Source organism: Onthophagus taurus, chromosome 2 (genome assembly GCF_036711975.1).
Source record: "Onthophagus taurus isolate NC chromosome 2, IU_Otau_3.0, whole genome shotgun sequence".
In the NCBI taxonomy this organism is placed as follows: Eukaryota; Metazoa; Arthropoda; class Insecta; order Coleoptera; family Scarabaeidae; genus Onthophagus; species Onthophagus taurus.
This window is the reverse complement of record NC_091967.1, coordinates 6869304-6883946: the sequence shown is the minus strand read 5'-3', so window position 1 is coordinate 6883946 and position 14643 is coordinate 6869304. Positions and strand designations below refer to the sequence as shown.

The 14643-nt window shown below is 33.9% G+C and overlaps 1 protein-coding gene across 1 annotated transcript; it reads left to right on the top strand.

The window, feature by feature from the left end:
• Positions 1–582: 582 nt before the first annotated feature.
• LOC111427588 (cuticular protein 92F) lies at positions 583–14519 on the top strand. The gene is made up of 4 exons (XM_023062799.2): positions 583–733; positions 843–1914; positions 13265–13296; positions 13356–14519. The coding sequence occupies exons 1-4, from the start codon at positions 722–724 to the stop codon at positions 14265–14267; spliced, it is 2028 nt and encodes a 675-aa protein (XP_022918567.2). The 5' UTR covers positions 583–721; the 3' UTR covers positions 14268–14519.
• The last annotated feature ends 124 nt before the right edge of the window (positions 14520–14643 follow it).

The window sequence follows — 14643 nt, the reverse complement described above, 5'->3', positions numbered from 1 at the left end:
AATCATAAAGAGAAATCTACTCCTTTATGCAAAGAATAATGATTATAAAAAGTATTTTAGTAGAACATCTTTTGCTGCATTTCGATTTATGCAATCTAAAGCTTGCTCTATGTTTAGAAAGCGAAATAATAAAAAAAGTCAAATTTCAATTTCCGTTAAGTTGAAAGCTTTCGCCAGTATCACCGCTTGCTGTTTTGTTTTATGAATTCGTATTCGTCGTCGAGCTAAAGCTTCTCGTCTGGAACATCAAAAGCTCCCAAGTTGAAAGGTTTAAGCGTTCGGTGGACGACGGGGTACGGAGCTTCCGCTCCCTGAATGCTTTAAGAAACCAACCACATTTGAGCTTTTCAAATTCTATTTTTCTTTATCTCGTTGACGAACCTATATCCTTAATGTAATCGAACCCGACTTGATTTGCATTAATTTATTTTTTAAATAGAAATTGCGATCTAACTCGAATATAATAGGTTCGTATCTATAAATCAACTTAAAATACTATCAATAATGACCTTGTTGCGACTTCCGGAAAATAAGAGTTCTTACAACGCTTCTACCTCCGTTCTATATAGTTGTCTCCGTATCTAACAAAAGACCAGACGTAAACCAGCAGCAGCAGGCGAGGTTAAAGGTGCGGTTAACCTTATATAACATTCTTCAAATAGTAAATTTCGTTAGTCATTAAGAAATTCTCCTGGTGTACGTTTGTGAAGAGGAGCTAATCATGTCTCGTTTCGTAAGTTATTTCATTTTAAAATTTCTTCTTAATGTTACATAATACCTAAAGAATTTATCCTCTCTGCGGTGTCCTTTCACTCTCACCTGGCAATGAATTAATTTTCTAGGTCACGATATCTATAACGATTTTACTTCTATTGGCGTATGAAGGAAGAACGCACGTTATTCCTGCATATGGAGTTACAGTAGGATTGGCTCCTTATAATCACCCAGTTCAATCTCTATACCACGCTCAAGACATCCATGGTCAATACATATACGGTTACGCAACACCAACAGCAACCAAAACGGAAACAAAAACTGCTGATGGTGTAACCAGAGGGGGGTATTCCTACATTGATTCACATGGAGTTCTTCAAAGCGTTGAGTACGTTGCAGATCCTGCACACGGATTTAGAGTAGCAGCGACAAATCTTCCACAAGATTTACCGGATGTTGCTTACGCTAAAGCCAAACATTTATCAGAGTTCGAAACTATTAAAAGCGAGCATCTTGCAGCTAGAACTGTACAATATTCTAATCCAGTCGCAGTTCCAATTAATGCCGTTCCAATTCTTCAACCAGTTCAAGATCTTCCAGAAGTCGCAGCAGCTAAAGCGCGCCATTTAGCTCAATACGAAGCTATCAAAGCGCAACATCTCGCTGCCGTTCAAATCCCGGTTCAACATCCCGCTCAAATTCACGATTTACCAGAAGTTATTAAAGCCAGAGCGGAACATTTAGCGGCTGTTGAAGCAACCAAAGCTAGAGATCTTGCGGTAGCTACTCAACATCAATTTGCTGGACCTAGTATTAGTCCTGTAACATATCAAACAGGATCGTATGTCGTACCCGTTCGAGCACCTCAAATTGTAGCGGCACCCGTTATTGCTAAACAACCAGTGGTTGCTTATGCACCAATTCTTCATCAATACCAAGCTCAAGATGGTTACGGACAATATTCGTATGGTTACACCGGTCCGTGGAGTAGTAAATCTGAAACAAAATCTGCTGATGGAGTTGTAAGAGGTGGTTATTCTTATATCGATGGGAACGGAGTTCTTCAAACTGTACATTACGTTGCCGACGCTCATGGATTTAGAGTTGCTGGTACTAATATTCCCGTTGGACCAGAAAGTTACGTACAAAATCCATCCCAACCAAACCATGACGCGCAAAAATTGTATTCACACGATATCACCTATTAATAAATTTTATTGGAAATTTTGTTTATATGTACAAACATAATTTATAAAATAAATAAACATGTAATTAATTTTTCATCCGTTTATTTGTATTAAATCATTTTTAAAATATCGAATTAAACCCCGTGTATATTACAAATAACGTAACGTATTCGTTAGCGTAATGGAATAAATAAATTCGTTTGTCAACGATGTTTACCATATGTGGCTTGTTTACACTTTCATGGGGGCGTAAATTGATCTGATGGAATTTGCAGAGGCAGAGATGGAATGAACCAAATGAATTGCACCTAATGGATATTGGTCCAGATAGCTGTTCGATCAATTAGACAGAAAGGGTTTAATTAAATGGCTTTGTATCTAGTTTAATATTAATAATTCACATTGAATTATCAAAGCGAGTCGTACAGCATAACAATGATGAAGAATTCATTACAGTTAACGTTATTAATCATATGATTAATAATAACGACAATGACTTTGTGTTAATAGATGGCGGTAATATTCGTTAAGTTATTTAAAGAATGATTAAATTTAAATTAGATTTCAAAAAACAGAATATTTTGATATATTATGATAAAAGATTCAACACTACATGAATAATTTGTTATTTATATACGAAATAATATTGAAAAGTTTGTTATAAATTATTAAAACTTATTACTATTGATTAACAGATGGGGTTACTTTAATTAAACATACACATACATATTTATTTAAATTTATGACATTTTGTGAATTAAAGATTAATTTAAAATATTGCTGCAACTTTTTAACCAGAAAATACTGTTACAGAATAAAATGGAGATGGTAAACCAAAAATATCGAAATCTTGTAGTTTCATTTAACACTTTGCACTGTAGACACAAGGCAAGCACCCTTCTAGAAACTGTCATAATGATCACAAAAGGAACTGGAAAATCCAAGGCCATTAAAATGAGTACTGCGATCAGAGAAATTGCACTAGAAAGGGTTTTATGACAATCTAGAACTGTACTGCAAACCAAATCGGTTGGAAGATCTACTCAAAAAGTAGAAAGAATATCTTTTCCATATTTACAGTGCGTTTCTGTATTTACGATACCTTAATTATTGACGCTTCCAAACAACATCTTGCATTGGAAAGAGCTCCTTGGTATTAAAGAGCAACAAACAAACTTTGTCATCATCCGTAGAGGAGTGGCTTTTGACTTTGGAGTTATATGGCTACAAAGTCAAATTCATACACAGCATCCCCAGAAAGGATATTTATTAATGTTGAACACATACACGCAAAAGGTAGCCTAACAATCATGACTAAGCTTCTTTCAAACAGAAGAAAAGAGTATTGATATACTGTTGATATTATACCTTACATAATAAAGAGGTTGCGAGAATGATTTTTGGTAGGGAGGGACCAAAGGTGGTGGCCATCACTATGACGATACTATATCAACTAAATGACGAGCTAGTCGGTAGTAGCTACTCTGGACATTATGCTGTTGTACTACTTGGATTAAGCTTATACTTAAGGGCATGACAATAAAGCATGATATCAATGGCCTCCAAGCGTATGAAGCAAGAAACAAAGCGTAGGTAATTGCAAAACACTTCGTGCGGATTTAGCCGCACGTCTCTTAGGGCGGCTAAACCCGAAACTTTCTAGTTTAGTGCTAGTTTTAATGCTAGTGTTAGACTAGTTTTATTTGTTATTCAGCACTAGATTATTGTATATTTTTATTGAGCTATAACGGACACTGCCTTCCTTGTATTAATCCGTTATATCGAGGTGACTGTAATGTCAAATTATATTAACATGCTGCATTTTATGTAAGTAGTACCTACTTACTTTGTCCTGGTTTGTATGAAAATAAATTTTTGTATATTGCATGTTAAGTGGAATTTACTGTATATTGCACATTGTATGATATTAACAAGCCCGATATATATCTATACATTTAGAAGTCAAAAATTCTTAACGTTTTAACATTTGGCCTACTACATAATTAAAATCATATAACTTAATAAATAATTAATGAAAGGTGCGGTTGCTTTCCGGTTGTAACGATGATTTCCATCCGTTAACCTTCAAGACTTATTTTTCACCTGTACACCATTAAAATCTTCTAGGTCTTGAAATGTTAATACAACATAGATAGATATGACATTCCTAAGCTTAATAGTATCTTACTTATTCGAAAAATGTTTTTATTCAATCGATTTATAATCGCTGTAGGCAATTAGATAACTACTAGCGTTGTTGGAAAGTTAACAGTACACAATGAAAGAATTAGCATTATGCCTTCAGATATATTAACGTTTTATCGACATCCAGAATAAGCTATAAACGGCATGTTTGGTGTCCTTGCACCCGACCTCCTATTTTTTAACACAATACATGAGATATTAATAGCCAGATAATAAATCGCGCCCAACCGGGTATTTTAAATCAAAAGAAAATTGCGCGGTTATAATTCACCTTATTTTATAAGGAAATCTAATGGATATTAACGGTGTGCAGGTGTTTTATATTCTGTGTAGATACACATACTTTTTTATTTTATCCTATTTCCTTTCGTAATTTACTCCTATGACATTTCACGATATTCCGATATTCGATTTACAGGTTGCATATAGCTTCTTCTACTTTTTTTTCTTGAGGTATGATAAAAACGTAGTAAAATATGGCTTTGTTATGGAATCCTTGAAAATCATCGACCCGCCTTTTAGCCTCAGGCTAAGAATATGAGTTGTCATCTCTTGCATGAATATTGTTAATCAATCGATTATGCATAGATAATTCGATTTAGATCTTTCTTTTGTATTTTTTTGCTTGAAAAAGTTTCTTTTGTTTAAGTTTTTCCGTTCATCGTTTGTGAATAATCCTTTATAGTAATGATCACAACAGCTATGCTCTGTTGTCTTCACCTGGAATAATTGCTGATAGGCGCGGACATGGGTCAGTGGTTTTCAGATATTTATCTGGCAAGTAAAACAGAAAGCATATCTCCAGTCGTGACTGGCATAAGAGCACGCCAGAACGATTACAGGTCGACGAGCGTGGATGTTTACGTCCAATGCTCCCAATTATTCCGTCTCGAGTCTTTTCCATTTAAGCTCCAATTTAAAATTGGTTCTTTTGTCCAACTTCAGACTGCAATCTACAAGGATTAACGATTTAAAAAAATGTGTCTAAGTATGCTAAGAACGACCGACGGTTACTGATTTGCAATTCAATCTACCATAAATCACTAAATGTAATTTATCTTGATATAATGAAATGTTGTAATTTGAAATAATAACTTCTGCGTAAAATAAATTTTCTATTATTATTATTATTATTACAACGAATACGATTTAAAAAACTTGTTTTTTAAACCGGATTTCTCTTGGCATTAACCTTCTTTAATTGAACCTCACCCATTTAGATATGTAAACATCATCAGAGATGTAAAAACGAAGACGTTGACGTCTTTTTCTGCGAAACCATCAATCTACGCTCGCCAAGTCACACCCAAACCAATCTTCAAGGTTTGTACAAACTCCGCCCGGAAAAGAAAAGAAATCCCTCGAATACCAAACGAGATATTTATATAATAATGATTTACAGACTTGGATTATTGCGTATACACGCATATTCTGAAACGAATATTTTGAAAAACTGAAAAACATATTGTCCACGAACGACGCCGGTTAGAATTTAATGTCCTACAATAGTGATATATAGTCGTTCCAATAAAATGTGAATGCGAGCGCTATTTATCACTTTATAATATAATAACCCCGTGGACTTGATACCTTGAACGGGAAAATGTGATATGATATGAAAGTTAGGAATGTATCCGGTATACGGGCGGTGGGATCATAAAATTTTTATTGATGCAGAATTTGCAAATAGACCACATGAAAGTATAAATACTATAAAGAAAGAAAAAAACTAATCAAAAATACATTAGATTAACGATTCTAAGAGAAATAATTGTCATGAAGTGGTAATAAAATGTCGTATGTTTGGTTGTTTATAGCACAAAACTTGACAATTATTTGTTTAATTGAATGTTTAATTATCGTTTGAGTATTTATTTATTTGAGATAAGAGCCAAGTTATTCCAAGTATGCCAGTTCTAGTTCATAGATATATTTACATTTAACCTTGAAATGGGTTTGTTTCGAGGCGTTAAAATAAAATGTTTAATTTGTAATAATTTGCTAATACTTATTATGAAAACTTATAACGACTTGTGTACACTGGAAAATCAATAATTTCTTTAACTTATGCATTTCAATGAGTGCTGTTTACAGTCAATTAGTATTATATGTCAAAGTTCTCGAACCGCATTTCGTGTTGCTCGAACTATTAAGCGACTATCGAGACCGTTATTTCCCTATAAATTAATGCGGTGGCGCCGTAAAACGTTTTAAATGCCACACAACTTCAAGTAACAAAAAAATCATATTTGTAAGAAAAGAGTTACTGGTAATTAAATACATTAACGTATAAATTTACTATAATAGTGAACATAAACGAAATATTGGGATCAATTGGTTTTAAAACAAAGTTTATTCGAAGATTGGTGGCAAGTTCTTCTACACTACCATCGTTTGATTCAGTACTAATCGTTTCATTTGGATCAAATTCTAATCAATAGATTGATGTATTAAACCGTCTCTAGAAACTAAATTGTTATTATGGTAACTCTATCTTTGAACACCTTTGTCCCTGCTTTTTTCTGGAAACGTATGTTTTAAATAAGGTCATCCACTTTTTTCCTAAACTACTCAATAAATGGAGGGATAGCGGACTAGTTATACTCACAACCTTATTTCACCTGAGTGTCACTAAACTTACTTAAAATAACGTTTGGTTTCTGTATTAGCATATCCATTTATAAATACGCAGATATGTTCTCATTTGTTGCTAAAATTCTGTGAGCAAATACAGTAATAAAAAGCAGTGAAGGAATTATTCTGAAATACCATTGTGAATAAATAAGAGGAATTGAGAGTAATTTCACTCAATTGGGAGCTAGTTAAAGGTATTAGTAGTAATTGTGGGTTATTTACAGTAGTTATTTAGTTCGTCATTAGGACGAATTGCAAGTAATTAGGAGTTGTTTAGCCTTTTTTGTTTGATATTATCGAGTTATTATATTGCAAATATGGATTATGCACATAAATATTTGTGTATTTAAGGGTTAAATACAAAGATATAAATACTTTAAATGACTAAAAAGTTTTTATTCATTCACATCTAATAAATATGAACAAAATAAAAGATTTATTCTGTTTTAGATAAACCAAACATAATGACTTTAATGTACATTACAACAATTGTGGTGCAAACAATTCCATTATCTAGTATCTAAAGTAAAGTAGTAGTAACACGTTGAGTGTAAACTATGCCTTATCTTATTTCTTTATACTTTCTGGTTCATTTCCCATATAGAATAAAAGGTATTATGTAGCAAAAATTATCGTATTTATGTTACCACCATTTTCTTAATTCATTTCTTTTTACAAAAGCTTTACTTAATACTCAATAGATACATGAAATTTAATCTGGTATTTTATACATACATTGACATTTAACCTTATCTCCATGAATAAATCTTATTATTTTTTACGCAAAGTATTACGGTTGGATTAAATTGTAGGTATTTATATTAATCTCCTCCAATCATGTGGGAAGTATTATAAAGGTTTTCATAAAGGAAGAAACGTGAACAACTGAAGTTATTAGAATAATTGGCTCTTTGCAATTCGGTGGGTTAATGAGATTAGAACGTGGGTTTATGAGTTATTATCTGACAAAAACTACCGGTATTTGCCGTTATTGAACAGGTGCTGTTTTACATAGGTTAACTATTACCTCCGTCTCAAACTGAAACAATTCGAGATATCCTGAAAAAATTGGAAAGGTTAGACCCGGTGGAGGGAGCGTTTTTATGTTCTGCCACGCCTTCGCAAAGTCGAGATATAGGCGTAGCTTCGGTTGAATTGGTGTAACATATTCGACTATTAAGGTTGATTCATACCAGAATGAAATCTATTATTATAAGTAAACCACTTAAATGATCCAGTCCTTCCTATAAATGTAATACTATAATATCAAACTAAATCAATCACAAGAACACGAACTAATTAAAGACTAATTAAAGTTAACAACTCAACGCCAAGAAATCGAATGTTAAGGTCATTCAAACAAATTACTCTTTATTGAGGTGAACAGCAAATATTTTAATAGTCCAATAACAATTTTATCCCTCCAATTGGTCTATAAGTGTACAATTTTTTTAAACATTTAATTCCGGTTACTGTTTTAGCCATAATTGGATCGCTCTTAAGCCACAACCCTAATTACTTCAGAACAAAGTGATTTAATGATCCATAATTAGGTTCGAATAACGACGAGGTGAATTTAATTACAATAATTGACATAAAATACGAGTTTTCACAATGAGTTTCCATCGTTTTTTCTTTCATTACTCCGTTACACAATCGAATACATTAACCATACGCACTGCGTAAATTATATTATCAATCAATAATTTTTCAAATTGACAAATTGCCTTTGCGATAATATAGGAGCAATCAGGGTTACAAGCGGTGCTTTTCCAATTAAATACGCTACCGTTCGTATTAACCAATCAATAATATGCTAAAACCATAATCAGCTTTCCATATTTTTTTCGTAAACCAACGCAGAGACGTGTTATGTGGTCAGCAATACACAGAACTGACAAGGCAATTATCAAGTTACGTTTGCGTCGGATTAAACGATTCGAATGGTGCATAAAAATCACTTCGATACGATGGTCAACCGCCTACTTATCACGAATATGATTAGTTATAATTTACAATAAAATTCCTTATTAAAGAGACCTTCGTCGGTCAAGTTCCGGGTTCACTTGTCAATTAGTGGATCATAAAAAATTATTTATGCATCAATTCAAATCGAGCGGAAAACATGTTTATTTCAAATTTCATTAATCCATTTAATAATTTCAATAAATTAGATGTAATTTGCGCGTGTTTTTCAAAATTTTCAGTACTGGCGTCAATTCAGGAGTTAATCTGAAAGGCAAGAAAACAATTTTTCAATATATCACCATTATATTATACCTATACAGAAGAAAAGTTTGTTTCTAACCTAAGATGATTTTATCTGATTATCAACTCGAAACTGAACATCACATTGCTGTGTCTTTGTACCTGAAGTATCTGAAAAGAGTGAAAGGTGTGACATGAAGAGATAAGATATAGAAAGGGAATTGAATATTGTTGCGTATCTTTATTGAGAAGAGACAGTAGGGTTACTTACATAGGATGCATGATACTAGATAACTAAAGCAGGTGTGGCAAGTTAGGTTTTAGGGAGCAAGAAGAAGAGGAACACCACAACACACTCGTGACATCCAGAAACGGAATCTATCCAGAAAGCCAGAAATTTAGACAGAATACATGCAGTTTATTGAAGCTTAATAACCTACACCATATATGTATGAGCCAGAAATACATAGGTAAAGGTACCGGGTAAACACCGAGATATGTAGTGAGACAGCAGCTTAAGGTAGACATCTTGAGTGTATAATTTTGTAATAATATTTGACCTCTTGCGATTTCTAGACTTCTGAATTTCTGTTCGAAATAAGACTTATTGGCATTAATGACCTAAAACAACTCATTAGAATGGTTGTTCAGAAAAGTGTGTGCAATCTACGACTTGTATAGTGAAGCGATTTCACAGATACAAGGAGTTTAGATATGTAGTGTAATAGATTCATTTGGACTTGTGTATACAATATGTGTTACTATGTTATTAAAATAAAATTCAACCTCATGTAAGTCGTAGGATCTTAATAAATATGTTGACCAATGTTAATAAAAAGTGTATAGAAAACCATTATGAAAATTTGTGAGTTAACAACTAAGGCGGCCAAATTAACGAACTCTTGGTCAAGATGCGTGTCGAAAGGCATTTTGTAATTTAAAAGTTAGATTCTACTTTAATTGTGACATTCATAAACATCTAAAACAAAAAATCTTTGATTTATAATGAAATTAAAAGACGTGGTAAACGAACAATCAAACAACAATAACAATAAAATAAAGAATAATTAATTCAAGATTAAAGGACATTAAGAACAAGATAAAACACAATAATTTAATAATACAATTCTGTTCGTTCCACCCTGTATATAATAGAATTCGATTTAGTTGCTATACATTTACATAAAGCTCCATTTCCAATCAACACAATTCGTTACACGTATAACAAATGATACTGTCTTTACTTAAGCACAATAATTGGTCAGTGGCGATTGTCTCTCATTTTTGTAATTCTTGTCTGATCTCGTGCGTTCGTGCCGGCAAAGAGTAATGGCAAAGCGATAACAATGGCGCTGAAATAGAACTTTATGGGCTTGGATAAATCAAAACGGCGAAATGCTGAGGTAACGTGTCCTTGCCGAAGAAATCCAGATAAAGCCTAATTAAGCGTTGCATTGTGGACGACGACAAAACCTATATCTACAACAATCGATTATTCGCCCTGGTTTTTTTCCTTTTCTTCTACGAGTCGGTAATCTGAATGCCGCGAATTCTTTCAGTGACAGAAATGCCCGGGACCTTTTCCCTATCAATCAGATCGCCAATTGTAAACGCCTTTTTGTGCGAGGTTCCCGGAGATAATAAATTATTTATCATGGAAAGGATATCGACCAGTGTCACGACGCCTTAAGAAACGAAACGATAACTGATTTATGGTTAATGTTTTGATATCAAGTTGTGTTATTTTGAAATGATTTTTTAATAAATCATCTAAGAAAAGTAAATAATGCAACGAGTTGATTAAATTACTTTTTTATAAATTTATTGTTCATTATACTTTATTAATTGATGTCGATTTTTTATTGTTTTTGTTTCAAGGCTTGAAAGTTTAAAAAATTTCATTCTGAGAAAGAACTTTCAAAGTTTATCCGGCTTCTTATTGGGTCATGTACTATTTATTTGAGTTTATTACTAAAAAGAGAGAACTTGAAGGATTAAAGAAAGGAAAACAATATTAAACATTTTTAGGGAAACAAACTTTTTCGTTCCAAATGAAATTAATTTAAAAATTCCACTGTTCAAACAACGAATCTACACTGCCTCGTCGTCTCGAATTCAGTTGAAACCCTAATTTAAAACCGGGGACATTTCGCGCATTCCAAAAGCATTTCTTTCCAAAACCTTTCGTCACGTCGCCTCGTATCGCATTCATTAAGCATAACTTGGCGTTAAATTAAATCAGCACTGTGCGCGCAAGAAAAGAGCCAATTATTCTTTGCGACCCGTATGTACATAATTGCATAGTTAATGAACCGCCCACGTATATATCTCGATGAAGTGTATCATAATTCAAAAATCCGAAAAAAAACTAAATATAATTGCGTCAAAAAGCTAGAGGCCGCGACCTCAGCTTTAACTGTTCCATTTACGCGCGATACAGAAACAAAGAGTTTGGAACGCGTTTATCGATAAAGTTCTCAATGGTTTTAACTGAGGCATTTGGTCGCGGTCCACCAACACGATTTTAAAGCTAAAAAAATCGGCCGGGAAAGTCGATTAACTGCATTAGAACGCAGTTGAGGGCGCCACCTTTAAAAGAATGGGCGTGTTGTGCCGTTTCTTTGATCGCGAAAAAACCACTTTATTGTTTCAGGTTATAGATTTCATTTTGTATGGAAGGTGGAGTATGGATAATTTAAGAATGTGTCGATACATTATAATTACAATCCATTTATTTTAAAAATAAAATTTTCACCACTTTGTAATGAATGAAGTTTAGTAGAATTGTAATAAAACAAAATAATTCAATACATGTAAAATTATGTAACACAACACTTGGTTTAGTGCGTTTCCTTACGAATGTATGTGTAAAGGACGATGTAATCGACCTTTGGCGGTATTATCCAAGCGAAACAATTTCAATTTTTCCGCGTAACACCCCGCTTTGGCAAAGAAAGTGGCCCAACGTGGATAAAAATTATCTATTAGCATGGGAAACCAGTACCACACAGTCACAGTTGTTGTAAAACTGTGGATATACTTACACATACAAATTGAACGGGCGAGTCTTTCCTTGTTGTTTGTGCACGCAACCTTAGAGGAACGAATTACAATCAAATCATTACAAAACCACGGAAAAAAAATTTTATTAAAACCTTATGAGACGCGATACAAAAACGAAAAAAATTCTCAAAATGATTAAATTATATAAAAAAGTAACTTAATACAAAATATTAGGTGACCACGAACTTTCAAGGTTCTTTCCTTTAATTATGCAATGATTACCGCAAAGATATAACTGTTCGTGAATGTTAAGCAAAACGGCGCAATTTTAATTAAGAACTAGAAAATAACCGCACGAAATAATTTATGGCGATCATTACAACCAGCGATAAAGAAATATGTAGAAATACCTTCATTTGGTTATCAAATAAAAAACTTAGATAAAAATCATTAAATAAAAATTCAGATCAACGTTATGCTTAATTTAGTATCATTAAAGATAGAAATAACAGTATTTTTGATTATTCAATCTTTTATAAACACACTGATAACGAACTGTTATACCTAGGCAAAAATTCTTTGTTACGTAAGAAAATATAAATTTTAAATAGTTTTTATAATGTCGTTCTTATCCTTAGGTAATCATTATTTTACCGCATTGTTGTAATCACGTTGTTATCATGTCTTTTCTGCTCTAATTCACGATTTTTAATTTACATTTTCTTACTCGTCATGTTAGGTAAACTCAAGTCACTTTTTACTCTTTAAATTAACTTTAACGTTCATCAAAATCAACTTTTTGTACTAAATAATATTTTCACACTTTTTAATTATTATGTATAGAAAATGTTATGAAATATTATTTTATAAAAGCGTAAATTAAAATATTTCTAATAAGGATGAAAATCTATTCTTCTCTTTAATTTACCAAGCAATAGAATAGAAAAAGTTGATTTATGCAAGATTTTTTTTTTCAAATCATATTGAATCGACATATTGATAATTGATAATAAAGTAAAGTGGTGTGCGTAGATAAACGGGATACATTGAAATTTATTTATTTATTTATGCGTCTTGTTCTTTGTCTCGCCCATGGTGGAAAATTCATTTTGCGCTATTTGTTCTCTCGCATGTCGGCGGCTTCGCCAGGATACGAGACTGTTCTATCCGCGGGTGAAAGGGACCTTGTAGCTAGACTTGGGGACGTTTGCTTTCGGGGGAATATATAAATCAATCGTTTGGGGTCGAAATCAACAGAATCGAGTCAACAGTCCTAGTGAACTAGTCTTCTAGGAGGTTGTGTGGTTTTTAAGAAAACGAAATAAATAAAAAAATGAGGCTGATTGTAAGTAAAAAAAAAATAAATAAATAAAACATTATTTTTTATTTTCATTATTGTTTTAGATCTTTTTGGGAGCTTTAGCCTTCGTGGCAGCACAACATCATCAACAACCGTATTACGGTCCACAACATATCCCAGTTATTCAAAATGGTGTCCCGGTAGAACCTCCGGCTGTACAAGCCGCTCGTGCAGCTCATCTTTCAGCTTACACTGGAGCCGGTGCACACGCAGCTCCTTATGCTGGAGCCGGAAACAACCAATGGAATGGAAATAACCAATACAATGGAAATAACAACTACGATAATCCAGCTCCACAACAAGGAAGATGGACGCCACCAGCTTACCAAACCAGCCACGAAGCTCCAAGAATTGGTCAAGATGGGCAACCCCTTGACACTCCTGAAGTTCAAGCTGCCAAAGCTAACCTTGCAGCAGCTTACGGTCAACAACATGCCGCCCTTGGACAAGCCTACTCCGCCGCCCAACCTGCAGGACATTACGGTGGTGGACACTATCGTAAAAGACGTAGCGTTTATGGTGGATATGGAGGTTATGGTGGATATGCTGCTCACGCTGTCCCACAAATTGGACCAAATGGTGTTCCAGTAGATACCCCTGAAGTTCAACACGCCAAAGCTGCCCATTTTGCTGCTGTTGCCGAAGCTACTTCTAGAGCTGGAGCTGGTGGATACGATGGTGGTTACGATGATGGATCATATGATGGAAGATACGACGATGGTGCTTATGACGGTAGATACGATGGAGGATACGGTGGAGGATACGGGGGAGGATATGGAGGAAGTGGAGGAAGTGGACACGCTGTTTGGAATGGACCAATTCATATCCCTGTTATTGGACCACAAGGTGTACCTATTGATACCCCAGCTGTTCAACATGCAAGGGCTGCTCATTTAGCCGCCATTCATGCTGAAGGTGCAAGAGCAGGACACGGATACGGCTATGGACATTATTAAAAAAAATGGATGCTTCATTGGATCGAGTCAGTTATCATTTATCAGTCAATCCTTCTTGAGTTCTCTCCGATTTAGCTTTTAAATCGATCCGCCCCCAATGATAAAGGGCCTAAATTCAGGATCGATTTAAACGCCATAAATCAATAATACACATCGACGAGTCGTTACCACTTACTATTACCTTTTTTTATTATAACGATATGCGTAATTGTAAATAAGTTATTTTAATAAATTTTATACGATTTATCATAATTGCTGTTTTACATCACAATTCCTGTTTATACCTGAAATTATAAAACGGCATAACAATGACATAACCGAGTTAAACGGAGCGTGCAGCAGGAAGAGTACAGAAAGAGAAATTCATCCGACCGCG